The sequence below is a fragment of the Amphiura filiformis genome, chromosome 13 (genome assembly GCF_039555335.1).
Source record: "Amphiura filiformis chromosome 13, Afil_fr2py, whole genome shotgun sequence".
Lineage (NCBI taxonomy): Eukaryota > Metazoa > Echinodermata > Ophiuroidea > Amphilepidida > Amphiuridae > Amphiura > Amphiura filiformis.
The window spans coordinates 29,279,591-29,294,244 of NC_092640.1; the positions used below are offsets into that span (position 1 = coordinate 29,279,591).

Genomic DNA, 14,654 nt, shown 5'->3' on the forward strand with positions numbered 1-14,654 from the left:
AATTATGAATACAATTGAATTGAAGTTTTGTTTATAATATACAGTATCCACCAATAATATACTTGAATCCCTATGTTTAATACAGAATACAGATATTAAAAGATTGAGCTCCTTGTTGAGCACCTTAGTAAACTTAGGAGAGTGATTATTAACAGAGCTCCTGCAATTTTCAAAAATGAAGGCCTGTTTTTGTTAGCCCAAATCAATATTTGTTTTAACTTTTCTTGTAATTTATTGGAATTGGCTAACAAAATTTACATCTGACTCATCAATCGTATCAAAGGGATTTCTTCACTGGAATTATACAATGTGTTCAAATATTTACAAATTACAATCTTTGTATAATAATATCAATTGAAAGAAGTTGAAATTATGAATACAATTGAATTGAATTGAAGTTTTGTTTATAATATACAGTATACACCAATAATATAAATTGACATTTTAGGAATAGATGCATGGTTGGGCTATTCCATTTGAAATCCACACTACCCCTGTGTAAGATTTTAGAAATATGTTTCACAGAGGGAGTATGAATTTCAAATGGAATGAACACATTTATGCAGCTCCATTTGGAACTCTCCCTTCCTCTGTGGAAGATTCAGGTCAAATCTTTCTCAGAGGGTGTATGAAATTCAAATGGAGCAGCCTAATGTGCTGATTCCATTTAAAATTCATACTCCCTCTGTGAAACATATTTCCAAAATCTTCCACAGGGGTAGTGTGGATTTAAAATAGAATAGCCCAGTGACTGTCATGTTGTATAATTATTAATAAAATTGAAACATAAAATTGACATAATCATATCAGTGAAGAAATCAAAGTGCTGAGATGTACAGAATTATTTTCTTACTTTTAAACCATTGAACACATTCCTCTATCTTCTATACCAAATCAAAATATTTACAAATGCCAAGTTTTATAATATATGTTACATGGACTTACATCCACAGAATACTCTAGTCCATTTCGCTTTCTCAAGACCCTACAGATTATACGGTACAGCCTTTGATCGCTCATGTAATTACAATTATCTGCAAGTATAATGTGTACCCTAAGCATTTACACTAGGCAAATTTATAACTACTTCAGGAGTTTCCTATTAAGTATTACCAAGCTTCTAATTATTATTTGCATGTCTTAAAATGTCAAAATATTGCTGTTAACCCCCAATTTTTTACACACTAGCCAGCCCAGTATTTTCTTAAAAATTACCAGCCTAACAGCATGCAATCTATATGCCATGCTCCATGTGACTTTAATTAAAGTTTATTCAGATGTTTATGATGTGATGAACAATTTCATTGCATAATGAATCTGGTCATTGCTGTGATTTAATTTTGATTAACTTGGCGGCAATCCGATTGATTGCTGGGAAAATAAGTCAAGTGATTAATGATCAGATCCGCAGTTTGTTATTCTACGAGACCAGATTGAACAGCAATTTTTGCTGTGCTATGATAATTATGCGGGTTAGGTTCATCCAATTATAAAAAAGACACTAGAGGCTTTTAATATGTAGTCGTTGGGCAGGAAAAACCTCCTCTGTTCTTGTGGCCCTTGAACATGTGTAAAACAAAACTGCCAAGAAGTTACATAGGAGGTTTTGCTTTAAATATGTTCAGGGGCCAAGAGGTTACATAGGAGGTTTTGCTTTAAATATGTTCAGGGGCCAATAACACATAGGAGGTTCTTCCTGCCCAGCGTCGATTTACAGGTAGTATTACAACAGGTAAGTTTTATTATGTGTATCTGACCACTGACCGAAGATGGTTGGCGGCTATTTATTACTGTTTCAGAGAGTGCTATAATAAATTTGAAAACTGATGATATTTTCCCTCTGTTCAAGAACTATCATCATTCTTCTATCAGATCAAATGGTTGGGAATCCTCCTGACTATTATGGTCAAGCAACTGACTTACTTTCTCACTTACACTATCAGGTTCCAGATCATTGACAGGGTTCTCCGGCCAATTCATATCCATACAAAAATCTTCACTATCATTCTCATCATCTTTAGTTTTGTTTTCTCTTTCACTTGATCCTGCTGCAGGAGACTCGCATTTTGCTTCTTTTTCTGCCCCTTCTTCTGAAATGTCATTTGTTTCTACCAAACTCTCCGTATCATTACACAGGCTTCCTGTTCACAAAATGTATAAACAAATATAAAATATTGTTTACATTTTGAGTATCTATATAATTAATGCTCCAATTGTATTTTCTGGTAATATATTATCACACATCCGAAGTAGGAATTTGGTTCAATTTTGATGCAGATAACACAAAATATAATGTTCATTATTTGAAAAGTTATATAGTCACAATAATTGTTTGGGGGAAACAAAAGATTTGTAGAACACAAGTTCATAACATCACTCTCCTTTACAAAAATTGCAGGAACAGTGGCCAAAGACCAATTATCATTCATGGACATAGCTCTGAACAAAAGCAGTGCCCTAATCAATATACATCTCCATAAACTTTGCAGAATGACTCAAGACAACATCCCTAAAACAGCACTTTACTGGACACCTCAAGGCAAACAAAACAGGGGAAGACCAAAAACAACTTAGAGAACAGTGGCAGCAGAGCTTAAGAAACTAAAGTTATCATGGGCTGAGGCAGAGAAGAGGGCTAAAGACAGAACTGGATGGAGGAACTTGGTTGTGGCCTTATGTCCTGCATGGGATGAAGAGGATAAGTAAGTAAGTAATTGCAGCCATGTTTCATTCAGGTAAACCAGAACAAGTAGCACCAGAAGAATTTTTGCCTGCATCATTTTTTCATGGGAGAAAACTAACAGGCTTAGCCACCTATACAAACACAGAGTGTAATACCTATATAAACTGAGCCACCTCTTGATGCTTTCTAATTTTTACAAGCCGCGTCAAACGTCGGCTTGTGCTATCTCTTCTCAATTCTTTTTACCTAGCCGGGACACCGCTAGGTCTTGGGATGCTATCGGATCTTTCTTCTGGCAACACGTGACATTTTGCGTGACTTGCCACGTTTCGCCCCCAGCTCTGTTATGCTTTGACTGATTTTGACCATACTTGGTCACAAACACCACTGACCATGTCCCCACATGTGACATGACATTGGACTCCATTTGACCTTTGACCTGCTCACAATGGCAAAAATGCAATTTTTACTCTAACATGCTTCTTCTGCCACAAATTACATAGTACGATGATGTCACTTACACATATGCATCGGCTATATCCAGTGCCTATAAATTATTCACAGAATTTGGGTCAAAGGTCATTAAGGGGTCATTTCCGGTCTGAAAGCTAAAAATATTTAAAAATCACTGTTTTTACAAATTACATAGCAGAGTGTTGTCATTAGCACACATGCATTGCTACCAACCAGGGTCTTTGGGGTGTCTACAGTTTCGGGGTCAAAGGTCATTAAGGGGTCGCTTCCGGTCAAAAACCAAAAATCATCAAATATGTTCATTTTTTTATATCTCAAAACGTAACCAAACCAGAGCGATATAAACTTCATATATGCATTAGTGTTACCCGATGTATGCACGGTATTTTTTATTTTTTGGTCAAAGGTCATTTAGACGTCATTTCGGTTTTAAGCTAAATAACTTCAAGAATTTTTATCTCCATAACTAAGCACAGTTGATTTTTTAAATTTAAACTGTAACAATGCATTTTCTCGGTGTATATAAGGTTTTTTTTATATTGGGGTCAAAGGTCATTAAGGAGGTCAAAACGTCAAATTTGCAAAAAAAGTTTAAAATTACGGAAAAGTAGCTGTATATCAGCCTATGGAAGACGGATAAAGCCCCTACATGCTACAGTGAAGCTCCATTAACGGTGTTAGATGTCCACAATAGCAGGTCAAAGGTCAAACTTTAAGTTAAGACTGGCATTTCCGGCCCCGGCTAGGTCCAGATCTGTAACCAGATCTAGTTCTTACCTAGCCGGGATCCGGCTAGGTCTTGTGATCCTATCGGATCTTTCTTCTTTCTTCTTCTGGCAACACATGCGTGACTTGCCACGTTTCGCCCTAGCTCTGTTATACTTTGACCGATTTTGACCATACTTGGTCACAAGCACCACTGACCATGTCCCCACATGTGACATGACATTGAACTCCATTTGACCTTTGACCTGCTCACAATGGCAAAAATGCGATTTTTACTCTAAAATGCTTCTTCTTCCACAAATAACATGTGATGGTGACATGCTTAGGTCATGTGACTTGACTTTGGTCGGTGCCCATAAATTATTCACAGAATTTGGGTCAAAGGTCATTAAGGGGTCATTTCCGGTCTGAAAGCTAAAATATTCAAAAATCACTGTTTTTACAAATTACATAGCAGAGTATTGTCATTAGCACACATGCATTGCTACCAACCAGGGTCTTTGGGGTGTCTACAGTTTTGGGGTCAAAGGTCATTAAGGGGTCGCTTCCGGTCAAAAACCAAAAATCATTAAATATGTTCATTTTTTTTTATCTCAAAACGTAACCAGACCAGAGTTGCATAAACTTCATATATGCATTAGTGTTACCCGATGTGTGCACGGTATTTTTATTTTTTGGTCAAAGGTCATTTAGACGTCATTTCGGTTTTAAGCTAAATAACTTCAAGAATTTTTATCTCCATAACTAAGCATAGTAGATTTTTTAATTTAAACTGTAACAATGCATTTTCGCGGTATGTATGAGGTTTTTTTATATTGGGGTCAAAGGTCATTAAGGAGGTCAAAACGTCAAATTTGCAAAAAAATTGTTTAAAATTACGGAAAAGTAGCTGTATCTCAGCCTATGGAAGACGGATAAAGCCCTTACATGCTACAGCGATGCACCATTAATGGTGTGAGATGACTGATCAAAGGTCAAAGATTAGCATTTCCGGCCCGGACCGCCCGGCTAGGTTCAGATCTGTTCCCAGATCTAGTTACCTAGCCGGGACACCGGCTAGGTCTTGTGATGCTATCGGATCTTTCTTCTTTCTTCTTTCTTCTGGCAACAAATTTCAAAATGCTTCTTCTCCTACATGTTACATCCTACAATGACGTCACTTGCACATATGCATCGGCTATATCCAGTGTCTATAGGATATTCACAAATTTGGGGTCAAAGGTCATTAAGGGGGCATTTCCGGTATAAAACCAAATATCTTCAAAATGCTTCTTCTGCCACAAATTACATAGTACGTTGATGTCACTTACACATATGCATCGGCTATATCCAGTGCCTATAAATTATTCACAGAATTTGGGTCAAAGGTCATTAAGGGGTCATTTCCGGTCTAAAAGCTAAAAATATTCAAAAATCACTGTTTTTACAAATTACATAGCAGAGTGTTGTCATTAGCACACATGCATTGCTACCAACCAGGGTCTTTGGGGTGTGTACAGTTTCGGGGTCAAAGGTCATTAAGGGGTCGCTTCGGTCAAAAACCAAAAATCATCAAATATGTTCATTTTTTTTATCTCAAAACGTAACCAGACCAGAGTGATATAAACTTCATATATGCATTAGTGTTACCCGATGTATGCACGGTATTTTTATTTTTTGGTCAAAGGTCATTTAGACGTCATTTCGGTTTTAAGCTAAATAACTTCAAGAATTTTTATCTCCATAACTAAGCATAGTAGATTTTTTAAATTTAAACTGTAACAATGCATTTTCGTGGTGTATATGAGGTTTTTTTTATATTGGGGTCAAAGGTCATTAAGGAGGTCAAAACGTCAAATTTGCAAAAAAAATGTTTAAAATTACGGAAAAGTAGCTGTATCTCAGCCTATGGAAGACGGATAAAGCCCCTACATGCTACAGCGATGCACCATTAATGGTGTGAGATGTCCATAAACTTTAAGACTGACATTTCCAGTCCCGGCTAGGTCCAGATCTGTAACCAGATCTAGTTCTTTCTTTCTTCTGGCAACCGCAATCAACTGCATGTAGCAGCACAACGGATAGACAGATTTCAACCAAAGTTGACCCAAATGACCATTGGGCTAGGCCAAACCTTCCATTTGACTTTGACCTCGCTGTGACCTTTGACCTAGCTATAATGGTCAAAAATGTGATTTCACAAAAAAATGCTACTCCTTCCACAAATTACATGCAATGATCATGTGACTCATGCATATGAATCAACATGTGGCAGTGCTTAAAACTTCCTAAAAAGAATTGAGGTCAAAGGTCATTAAGGGGTCATTTCCGGTCAAAATCTGAAAAATTTGTAAAAATATTCAAAAAATCACTGTCTGTACAAATTACATAGCAGAGAGTCGCCATTAACACACATGCATTGCTATTAGCCAGGGTCTTTAGGATGTCTACAGTTTTGGGGTCAAATGTCATTAAGGGGTTACTTCCGGTCAAAAACCAAAATTATCAAAAATGTTCAAAACATTTTTATCTCAAAAGATAAACAGACCAGAATAATATAACCATCACACATGAATCAGTGTTCCCTGATGTATGCATGGTATTTTTATTTTGGGGGTCAAAGGTCATTAAGGGGTCACTTCCTGTTTTTAGCTGAATAACTTCAAGAATTTTATCTCAAGAACTAAACATGTTAGAATTTTTTAATTAAAATTGGAACAATGCATTTTGTCGGTGTACACAAGGTTTTTTTTTTCATTGAGGTCAAAGGTCATTAAGGGGTCAAAAGGTCAATCAAAATTTTCAAAAATCAAAATCCATGTATAAGTTCGATTAAGCTGAAATTCACCAGGAATATTTCTTATGACCTCCTAAGCACAATGCAAGAGCAGTTGACCCCATCCGTAACCCAGGGGTCAAGTTATAGGGGTCAAATTGCGGCTTGTATCAGCGTCTGTTGACTCTAGTTACCTGTTACATCATGTTCCTTTGTGTCGCCTTCTTCTGTTGTGGCCTGGTCTTGTCCTGTTGTGGCCCGGTCTTGTTCTTCTGTTTTGGCCCCGTCTTGTTCTTCTGTTGTGGCCAAGTCTTGTGCTGTTGTGGCTTGGTCTTGTTCTTCTGTTGTGGCCTGATCTTGTTCTGTTGTGGCTTGGTCTTGTTCTTCTGTTGTGGCCCGGTCTTGCTCTTTTGTTGTGGCCAGGTCTCGTGGTGATTTTTCCTTATTATCACAAGCGTCCACTCTTTCATTCAGTTCTTCATCAATAGCGTTTTGACTTTTGACTTTAGATTTGGCCAGTTTGTTAGCTTTCACTTTCTTGACTTGAATGTCAGAATCTGCATTTGTCTTTTCACTATTATCATGTGCTGATGAGGTCACTGTATGTTCATTTTCCTTGTCTATTATCTTAATCAAATCTGTTGTACTTTCCACAGCTTTTACAGGTGTGTCAACTTGTGGTGATTTGTTTTGTGCTGTTGTGGAGGCTTGAACAGGTGGTTTGAAGCCACTCTTCTGTTTTTTAGCACCAAAGGTTGGAACAACCTTAGATGGTGGCTTGAATCCAGATGGCTTGGCTTTACCTGCTGGGTTTGTGGTAGATTTTGTTGATGACGGTCCTTGTTGTTTGCTTCCCTTCATTTTCTCTGACCGTTTCTCTTTTCCTGGTTGCTCTGATTTTTTTCCACTTGTTTCAGGAACTTTTTTCTCTTCTTTTTTCTTTGAAACCTCTCTATCTTCTTTGACTTTCTTTTTTAGGGGCTCTCCTGATTCCGATTTAGTTTCATCACCAGTCTCCTCTAGTTTCCGCTTTGGGGATTGTTGCAAGTCATCCACTTTTCCTTCTTTCTTCAACTTCTTTTTTTCTTCTTTAGCTTTCTTCTTCTCAAGCTTCTTTTCCTGTTTTAACTTCTTCTTTTCCTCCTTTTCGTTTTTCTTTTTCAGTTTTCTTTGCTTCATTTTTCTTCTCCTGATCATCTAACTTGGACAGCTTTTCTAGCACCTTCTTTTCTTCTCTCTGCTTAGTCAAATTTTCTTTTCTCTCCAACTTTGCCTGCTCTCTTAATTTATTCTGTTCTTCCTTTAGTTTTTCCATTTGTTTTTGCTTTTCTGATGTTTGTTGCACCTTTAAAATCTTTTCTTCTTGCATCTTCTCTTTTTCTTGTTCTTTCAATTTCTTCTTTTCCTCTTTTTCTTTCATTTTCATTTCTTTCTCTGCCTGTTTTTCTAACTTTGCCTGTTCTGTTAATTTCTTCTTTTCCTCTTTTTCTCTCTTCTTTTCCTCTTTTTCTCTCTTCTTTTCCTCTTTTTCTCTCATTTTCATTTCTTTCTTTTCCTGTTTTTTGCCTTCTCTCATTTTCTTATCTTCTCCAGTCTTTGCTCCTGATGTGCAAGCCTTTGATTCATTCAGCTGTTTCCGTTTCCTTCGCTTCGTTCTTCTCTTCGTTTAGCCCTCTCTTCCTTCCTCTTGTGTTTCAACCATTTCTTTTCCTTTTTGCTGATCTCCTCATCTAGCATTTTCTCCTTCTTCTTTATGGAGACTGTGGAACGAAAGAGAAGAGAACAATGTAATTTTGCACAAAACTATTAAAGATTACATATACATTCCCTCCAACCAAGATGTCATGCATCAGAAAGTACTAAAATACTGAAAGCCACAGGTGGGGCTTTAACTATTGCCATCAAGCACCAGAGTCTAACACCTTACTCATGTACTAATTGAGCTTATTGGACTGATATAAAACATAACTAGAATGCAATATAACAATGAAACAGTTCAAACCTAATCATTCAGTTTAATGGTGTGGTCTGGTGGTTAAGGTATTTGACTCTGGTGCAAGAGATCCCTGGTTCAATCCCCGATGGAGGCAAAATTCATAATAAATTATCCACTCTCTCACTGTTACTGAATTTGAATTGTGGGGAAGATGTTCAATAATCTATCCAAAAGCAAAGCAAAGTCATAAACATAGGGTGGGGTCCCAAGGGAGCCCCCTCAAGTCCAACCCTTGCTCTGTGCCCTAATATGAACTGCAGGCAGGCATATGAAGCGAAGGTTCAGCTATTGTCCCTTCCATTGCATAACCCCACCTCAAATTCTTTCCTCTGTGAAGCAAATCAAGCCTCAACTGTCCAAGGAGAATCAAAACAAACCTGCAATATGAACTGGCAGTTTCTACAGGGTCTATATGAGAAGGTCTGTGTTTGTCCCTGGCCTTACACTGCATACTGCCTCCCTCAGTGAAGGACAATCAATTTGTATAAAATAGGACATGTTTTTAATCCAAAAAAAATTAGTACTGCACTTTTCTGAAATCAACCATATTATGTCTACATCAGGAGTTGGTCTCAAGATCTTCAATCACTTAATACTTAACACTGTTGACATGATTTACCACAAATGACACCACTTCTAGTGCTTACTTCATTCACAAGAGTTGCTTCATACCGTCACCTTTATCAATGTTTACACTCATGTTTTGTTGATCTGAGCCCTTAAATCTCTAAATATATATTTACCTTGCGATTGTTGAGAAGATTCATCCAACACTCCTTGTGCTTCATGTAGTAAAGCTTCAGTCTCATCCAAAATCTCATCAACTGATCTCTGAGAATGGTTACTTGTCTTCAAAAACTTTGTTTCAACAGATTCTAAAAACAAGTAGCAAAATAAATGTTAGTTATTATTTGATGACAATTTTTGATTTTAACTTTAAGGAATTTTGTGGCTCTTCTATGCATAACTTCTTCAGCCATGATAGTTTATTGCTGGTTGACTGACATTTTCCCATGAATTTAGTCACATGATAAGTTGTTGTTCACTATACTATAGGCAAAATATCTAATTCTTGATCATGAGAGCCAACTTAGGTAAGCACAGATATTTTGTCAAGCATACTATGCAAAGACCACACGCTTATGGCACAAGCACATGTTTTGAGAATCTACCAATCACAGTCTTTGGTCATGCAATCCTGTTGTTCCACAAAAAGTATGCAAACACAACAATATGTAGAGGTAAATCCTCTCATGATCAACGGAGTAGGGTAACAACACTTACAGCAGATAGAGGTCTGGCATTTCGACAAATTCATTTTGGGTAAGTGGCCTTGGTTCACAAAGGGTCATTTTTAGGAAAAGTACTATGCTTGGGATGGATGTCACAAATGCTAATGACCCTTAATTGATCACTGTTATGAAACTTAAGTTATTGACAAATCAAGTCACAGTCAAATCAAATCATTCCAATCTAAAAACTTATGTCACTACCATATAGTTTACAACAAGGTACAATGGTAACATTTGTGATATCCTAAATTCAGTTTAGAAAGTGTTTGCTCCAGGGCCTAGATTTCATCGAGAATCACAGAATCGATTCTCGTAATGATTCTCGTAAAATTCGGATTGCGATAATCAACTTCTCTCATTGTATCATACAGTAAGTGCAGTGACTATGATGGATTTTGATTCTCGCAAACCAAGACAAAATCTAGGCCCAGTTGTTCCTTACCTTGTGAAGCTGAGATTTGAGAGTTTGCATCAACTATGGCTCCTTTGAAGTTTTTACTGAAGCCAAATGTCTTGACTCTTTCCTGCAATTGTCAGACAATAGAGTCATATTAATTAGGAAATACTACAACATATTATTTGTAATGTGTCTTTAAGGTTGGTCTGAACCCTGGAATTATGGAAACTTTCGGGCCTCATAACTGCTAAATTGTTGGTCTATAAAAGTATACATATTTAGAATGGCAAAGACTTGATAAGTTCATCTGTGAGGTCAAATTTGGGCCAAAATGCTAGATAAAAATATCTAGGAGCCTTTTTTTCATTTTTTTTAATTTTGACCAACTTCACCAAAAAATTTGCACCAAAAATGGTCAAAAAATACTGAATTTTCAAAAAAATCATAAAAAAGCCTGATTTTCGCCCAAATTTCAAATATTTTTGGTGAAGTTGGTCAAAACTTTAAAAAATTAAAAAACGGCTCCTAGATATTTGGGCCAAAAATGAGCATTTTGTCCTAAATTTGACCTCACAGATGAACTTATCAAGTCTTTGCCATTCTAAATATGTATACTTTTATATACTTCAGACCAACAATTTAGCAGTTATGAGGCCCGAAAGTTTCCATAATTCCAGGGTTCAGACCAACCTTAAATTGATCAAGGTGCAACATGATCGGCATGCAAAAAGATACAAATCAGGAACATTAATATGAATGAGATTTAAGCATTTCTTGAAAACAGCAATAGCTAGGCATGAGGTTGGCCTCTCTGATGTCTCTGAGAAAGTTTGTTCCATACAACTGGACCTGCAGCTAGGATTTGTCCCCAAATTATTTTGCTGATGTAGTAGTTGGCCTGGTTGAAGGTTTGTTTTAAGATTATTGCTCAGATACTGCTGTCCCTTATTGTGAATGCATTTGTAGACATAAATACAGATCTTGAATTAAATTGCGTATCTTCTCTATGACAATATATCTGAATCTAATCTTGTCCAAATTATTTGTAAGTGATGGAATCATACGCTTCTCATCTCATCCAGAGTCAAAATATGTTATTTATTATTTTTGTCTTAAAAATAATAAAATAAATGTTGACATTTATATAGCGCCTTTCACATGTATCAAAGCGCTTTACATTTATTCTGCCGTTGTTATAATATGTCAGCTGCCATACAATGCCCAAGGCATGCTCGTACTTTTGGGCGGCGCTCAATGGACAATATCCCTAACAGCTCCCCATTTCACACCTGGGTAGAGAGAGGCAAGTGAGGTAAAGTGCCTTGTCCAAGTGCACAACATGATGGCACCGCCGGGGCTCGAACTCGGAACGGTCCGATTGCGAGGTAGCGTCCGTACCGTTGTACTTTTGAGTATCTGGTCTAATGATTCCTTGTACAATTATGTTTCTATCATTTTTATTTCGGCCACATGATCATCATTGAAGTACACATTAATATCGTAGTGTAAGTTAAATTTCCATCTTGTTCAGATTGGGTGCCATAAGCTTCACGCTCTACATCTTTGCGGCATCCACATCTCTTCACTGTTCTTATTGTGTTTCTATAAGTGATACCATTACGTATTCCTTATTGTACATTTGAATTTCCATTTTTTATAACTTTGTTGTGAATTGAGATGAAAACAAAAACTTGGAACTTGAACAGGCAACCAGTAAGTACTGGTATGGTGAGTGGAGATGGACTGTCACATTTTAAGGCAAAAAGATCAGCTTTACAATTACAGTCTTATGCTGAAGTGACTGAAACAGTCAAGATCTTTTGCCTTAGCACTATAGAGACAAAGTGAGCAACCACCTAGTGTCCTGCTAATGTGTCTGATCTGATGTTCATAAAATGGTAGTTGACAAATAGGGCAGACTTCCTGTAGTAATGGTACAGGTAGGAGACAGGGTTGTTGATTTTTTTTAAAGAAATATTAAAAAATCTGATTTTTTTTATTTATTTAAATCAGATTTTTTAAATTTAAATCAATTTTTTTTTATTCCAAGAACTGCTATACCCCATGATAAAGTCAAAAGAGTGCACTGGAATGCTAGTCATATGCACAATCTTACCAGCTATTTATAATTTGGTAAAATCATGGAAAAAAAACTTGTTGAATTCTGCACGGTCTAGAAGATGTATTTTAGCAATATATAAAGCGATAACATAGAGGTACTTCAAATGTATCCAAAGGTTGTAGAAACATTAGGAATGAAGTACATTTATCAAAAATGGTAAAAAAATGAAAACGTTGATTTCATTTAAATCAGTGATTTAAAAACAAAAATCACAACCCTGGTAGGAGATATGATGTGAATGTATGCACCACAAGGTTGTCAAGGGCCCCCTTTTATTTACTTACTGGTATTGACAAAGACAGTGCTTCTACTGCTCTGGCCTTGGCTTTGTTTATTTGATTGCTGTTACCTTTAGTCAATGCCTGCAACGATATAACAAAAGTGACATTCATACATTGTATTTCAGGATTTGTTTTTAAAGTAATCTAATATGAATTCAAAGTTTCATTTCTATCTAATCACATGTTATGTATTGGCATGTAATTCACATCTTTAACAAGTGACAGCTGCTGATTTCGCTCTTCAATGAATGCATTTCATAACAAGAGAAGTTATTATTTTCAAATTGACTTGATTTTTCACAACTGAAAGCAAATTCAACCTCCAATTGTCATACACCAAGTTTAACACTTTACTGCGCTAACTTTAAGTGTTGGGTGGGCGTCACATGAACATATCCCTGAGAAATTTACGTACTTGTTATACCACCATGGATGGCTAACCTCCAGCCCTCTGTGGTTTAAATGCAGGCCACAAACCTTTTCTTACAAAAAATAACATGAATTTATACAACAAAACTGAATAATTACACTGTATGTGCCCGGGTGTATGTGACCCTCCAAATTGTCTGAACTCTGCAATGTGGCTCTCAAGTCCAAAACGGATGGCTAAACTATTTACTCTTAGGAAATATATAAGTTTAAGGAAAAGCAGTCATACAAAGCATAATTACCATGTCTAGAGGTGGCTTGTTCTCATCAAATTTTTGTACACAGCTCGGATTCAACCAGGCTCTACTGATCTTTTGATCCAAGAACACAACATGGTAATTCACCTGCAAAAAAAATAATTGTATGCATTGGTAGTTAACTTCAGACACTTTGTTTGATAATGGAGGGGAAAACTTAGACTAAATCCATCAGTTGTCGACACTGTGCATGTATTTGTGTTATGCTTCGTAGTGATGACTAAAAAAGTACAATCGTAATGTGACTTTGATTGACAGGCATGAGACTGCACTTCCCTAAAAAAACTGAAAATGCGCATGAAATTGGGCAAAAAGTACCAAAAAACTGGCTGAAATTAACTAAAGGTGCTGAAACTTTTGACTAAATTCTCATGCCTAATAAATGAAGTTTGATCGTAATTAAAGAGAAAAGCGCCTGTGTACAGTTCTAAAAATACATTTTCAATAACAAACCTGGTCTAAAGATCAATTTGGACACAACTGCAGTCTCAATGCAACCAGAATCTGGTTACACTGGTTACAAAGTCTGCAACTTTTTTAACACATAAGTCAGTGGTGTGAGTGACCACAGATAAAAAAGTCTGAAAAACTCTGATATTTGGAAAGCTTCTATATTTTGTACAGAGGAAGTGCAGAAAAAGAAATAAAAATCAAATTCAGATTTAATCTGAACTCTCACACCCCTGATAAGTTTACGAATGAGGGGAGCAGTGGTGTACCTCAAGATTATTTCACCATGGACCCAGCCATTTTGATTCATCATGTTTGTAATGCTTTGTGCCTATAATGGCAGTCTCCTTATTAATCTTTCATCCTATGTTCGCTTATTTTATGTGGAAATCATAGTGCAAAATGTGATAATCAGGACGAGCGCATTTTCCAGTCATTTGGCAATTGCACTTGAAATTGGGAATAGCCCATAAGTTTAACCCTGGTCATCTAACAGCATTTCTGATTGGTTGATAACTTGAAATGCTCATTTCAATTACCAATTATGACTAGGCTTTAAATTATTTTTGGTCAAACTTGCATTTGCAAATGATCTTATTAATACCCTCCTTGATTGGTTCAAAATTGGGCACAAAATTCATTTTGGCCAATCGGCAGGTAGTTCTCATGGGGTTAACAACAATGTTTTAAAAAAATGACAAGAGGAGGTACATAGGAGGTTTTACTGACATTTTTAGGGGCCAATGACATCCCGGTGGGTTCAGTCTTCACTGACAATGTGTACGCATGATG

At 36.6% G+C, this 14,654-nt stretch overlaps 1 protein-coding gene across 1 annotated transcript; it reads right to left on the minus strand.

Moving 5' to 3' along the window:
* Positions 1–1,739: 1,739 nt before the first annotated feature.
* LOC140168208 (uncharacterized) lies at positions 1,740–8,260 on the minus strand. The gene is made up of 2 exons (XM_072191545.1): positions 6,833–8,260; positions 1,740–2,141 (listed from the first exon to the last, which is right to left on the minus strand). Exons 1-2 carry the CDS (start codon positions 7,833–7,835, stop codon positions 1,858–1,860), a joined length of 1,287 nt encoding a protein of 428 aa, XP_072047646.1. The 5' UTR covers positions 7,836–8,260; the 3' UTR covers positions 1,740–1,857.
* Positions 8,261–14,654: the final 6,394 nt, after the last annotated feature.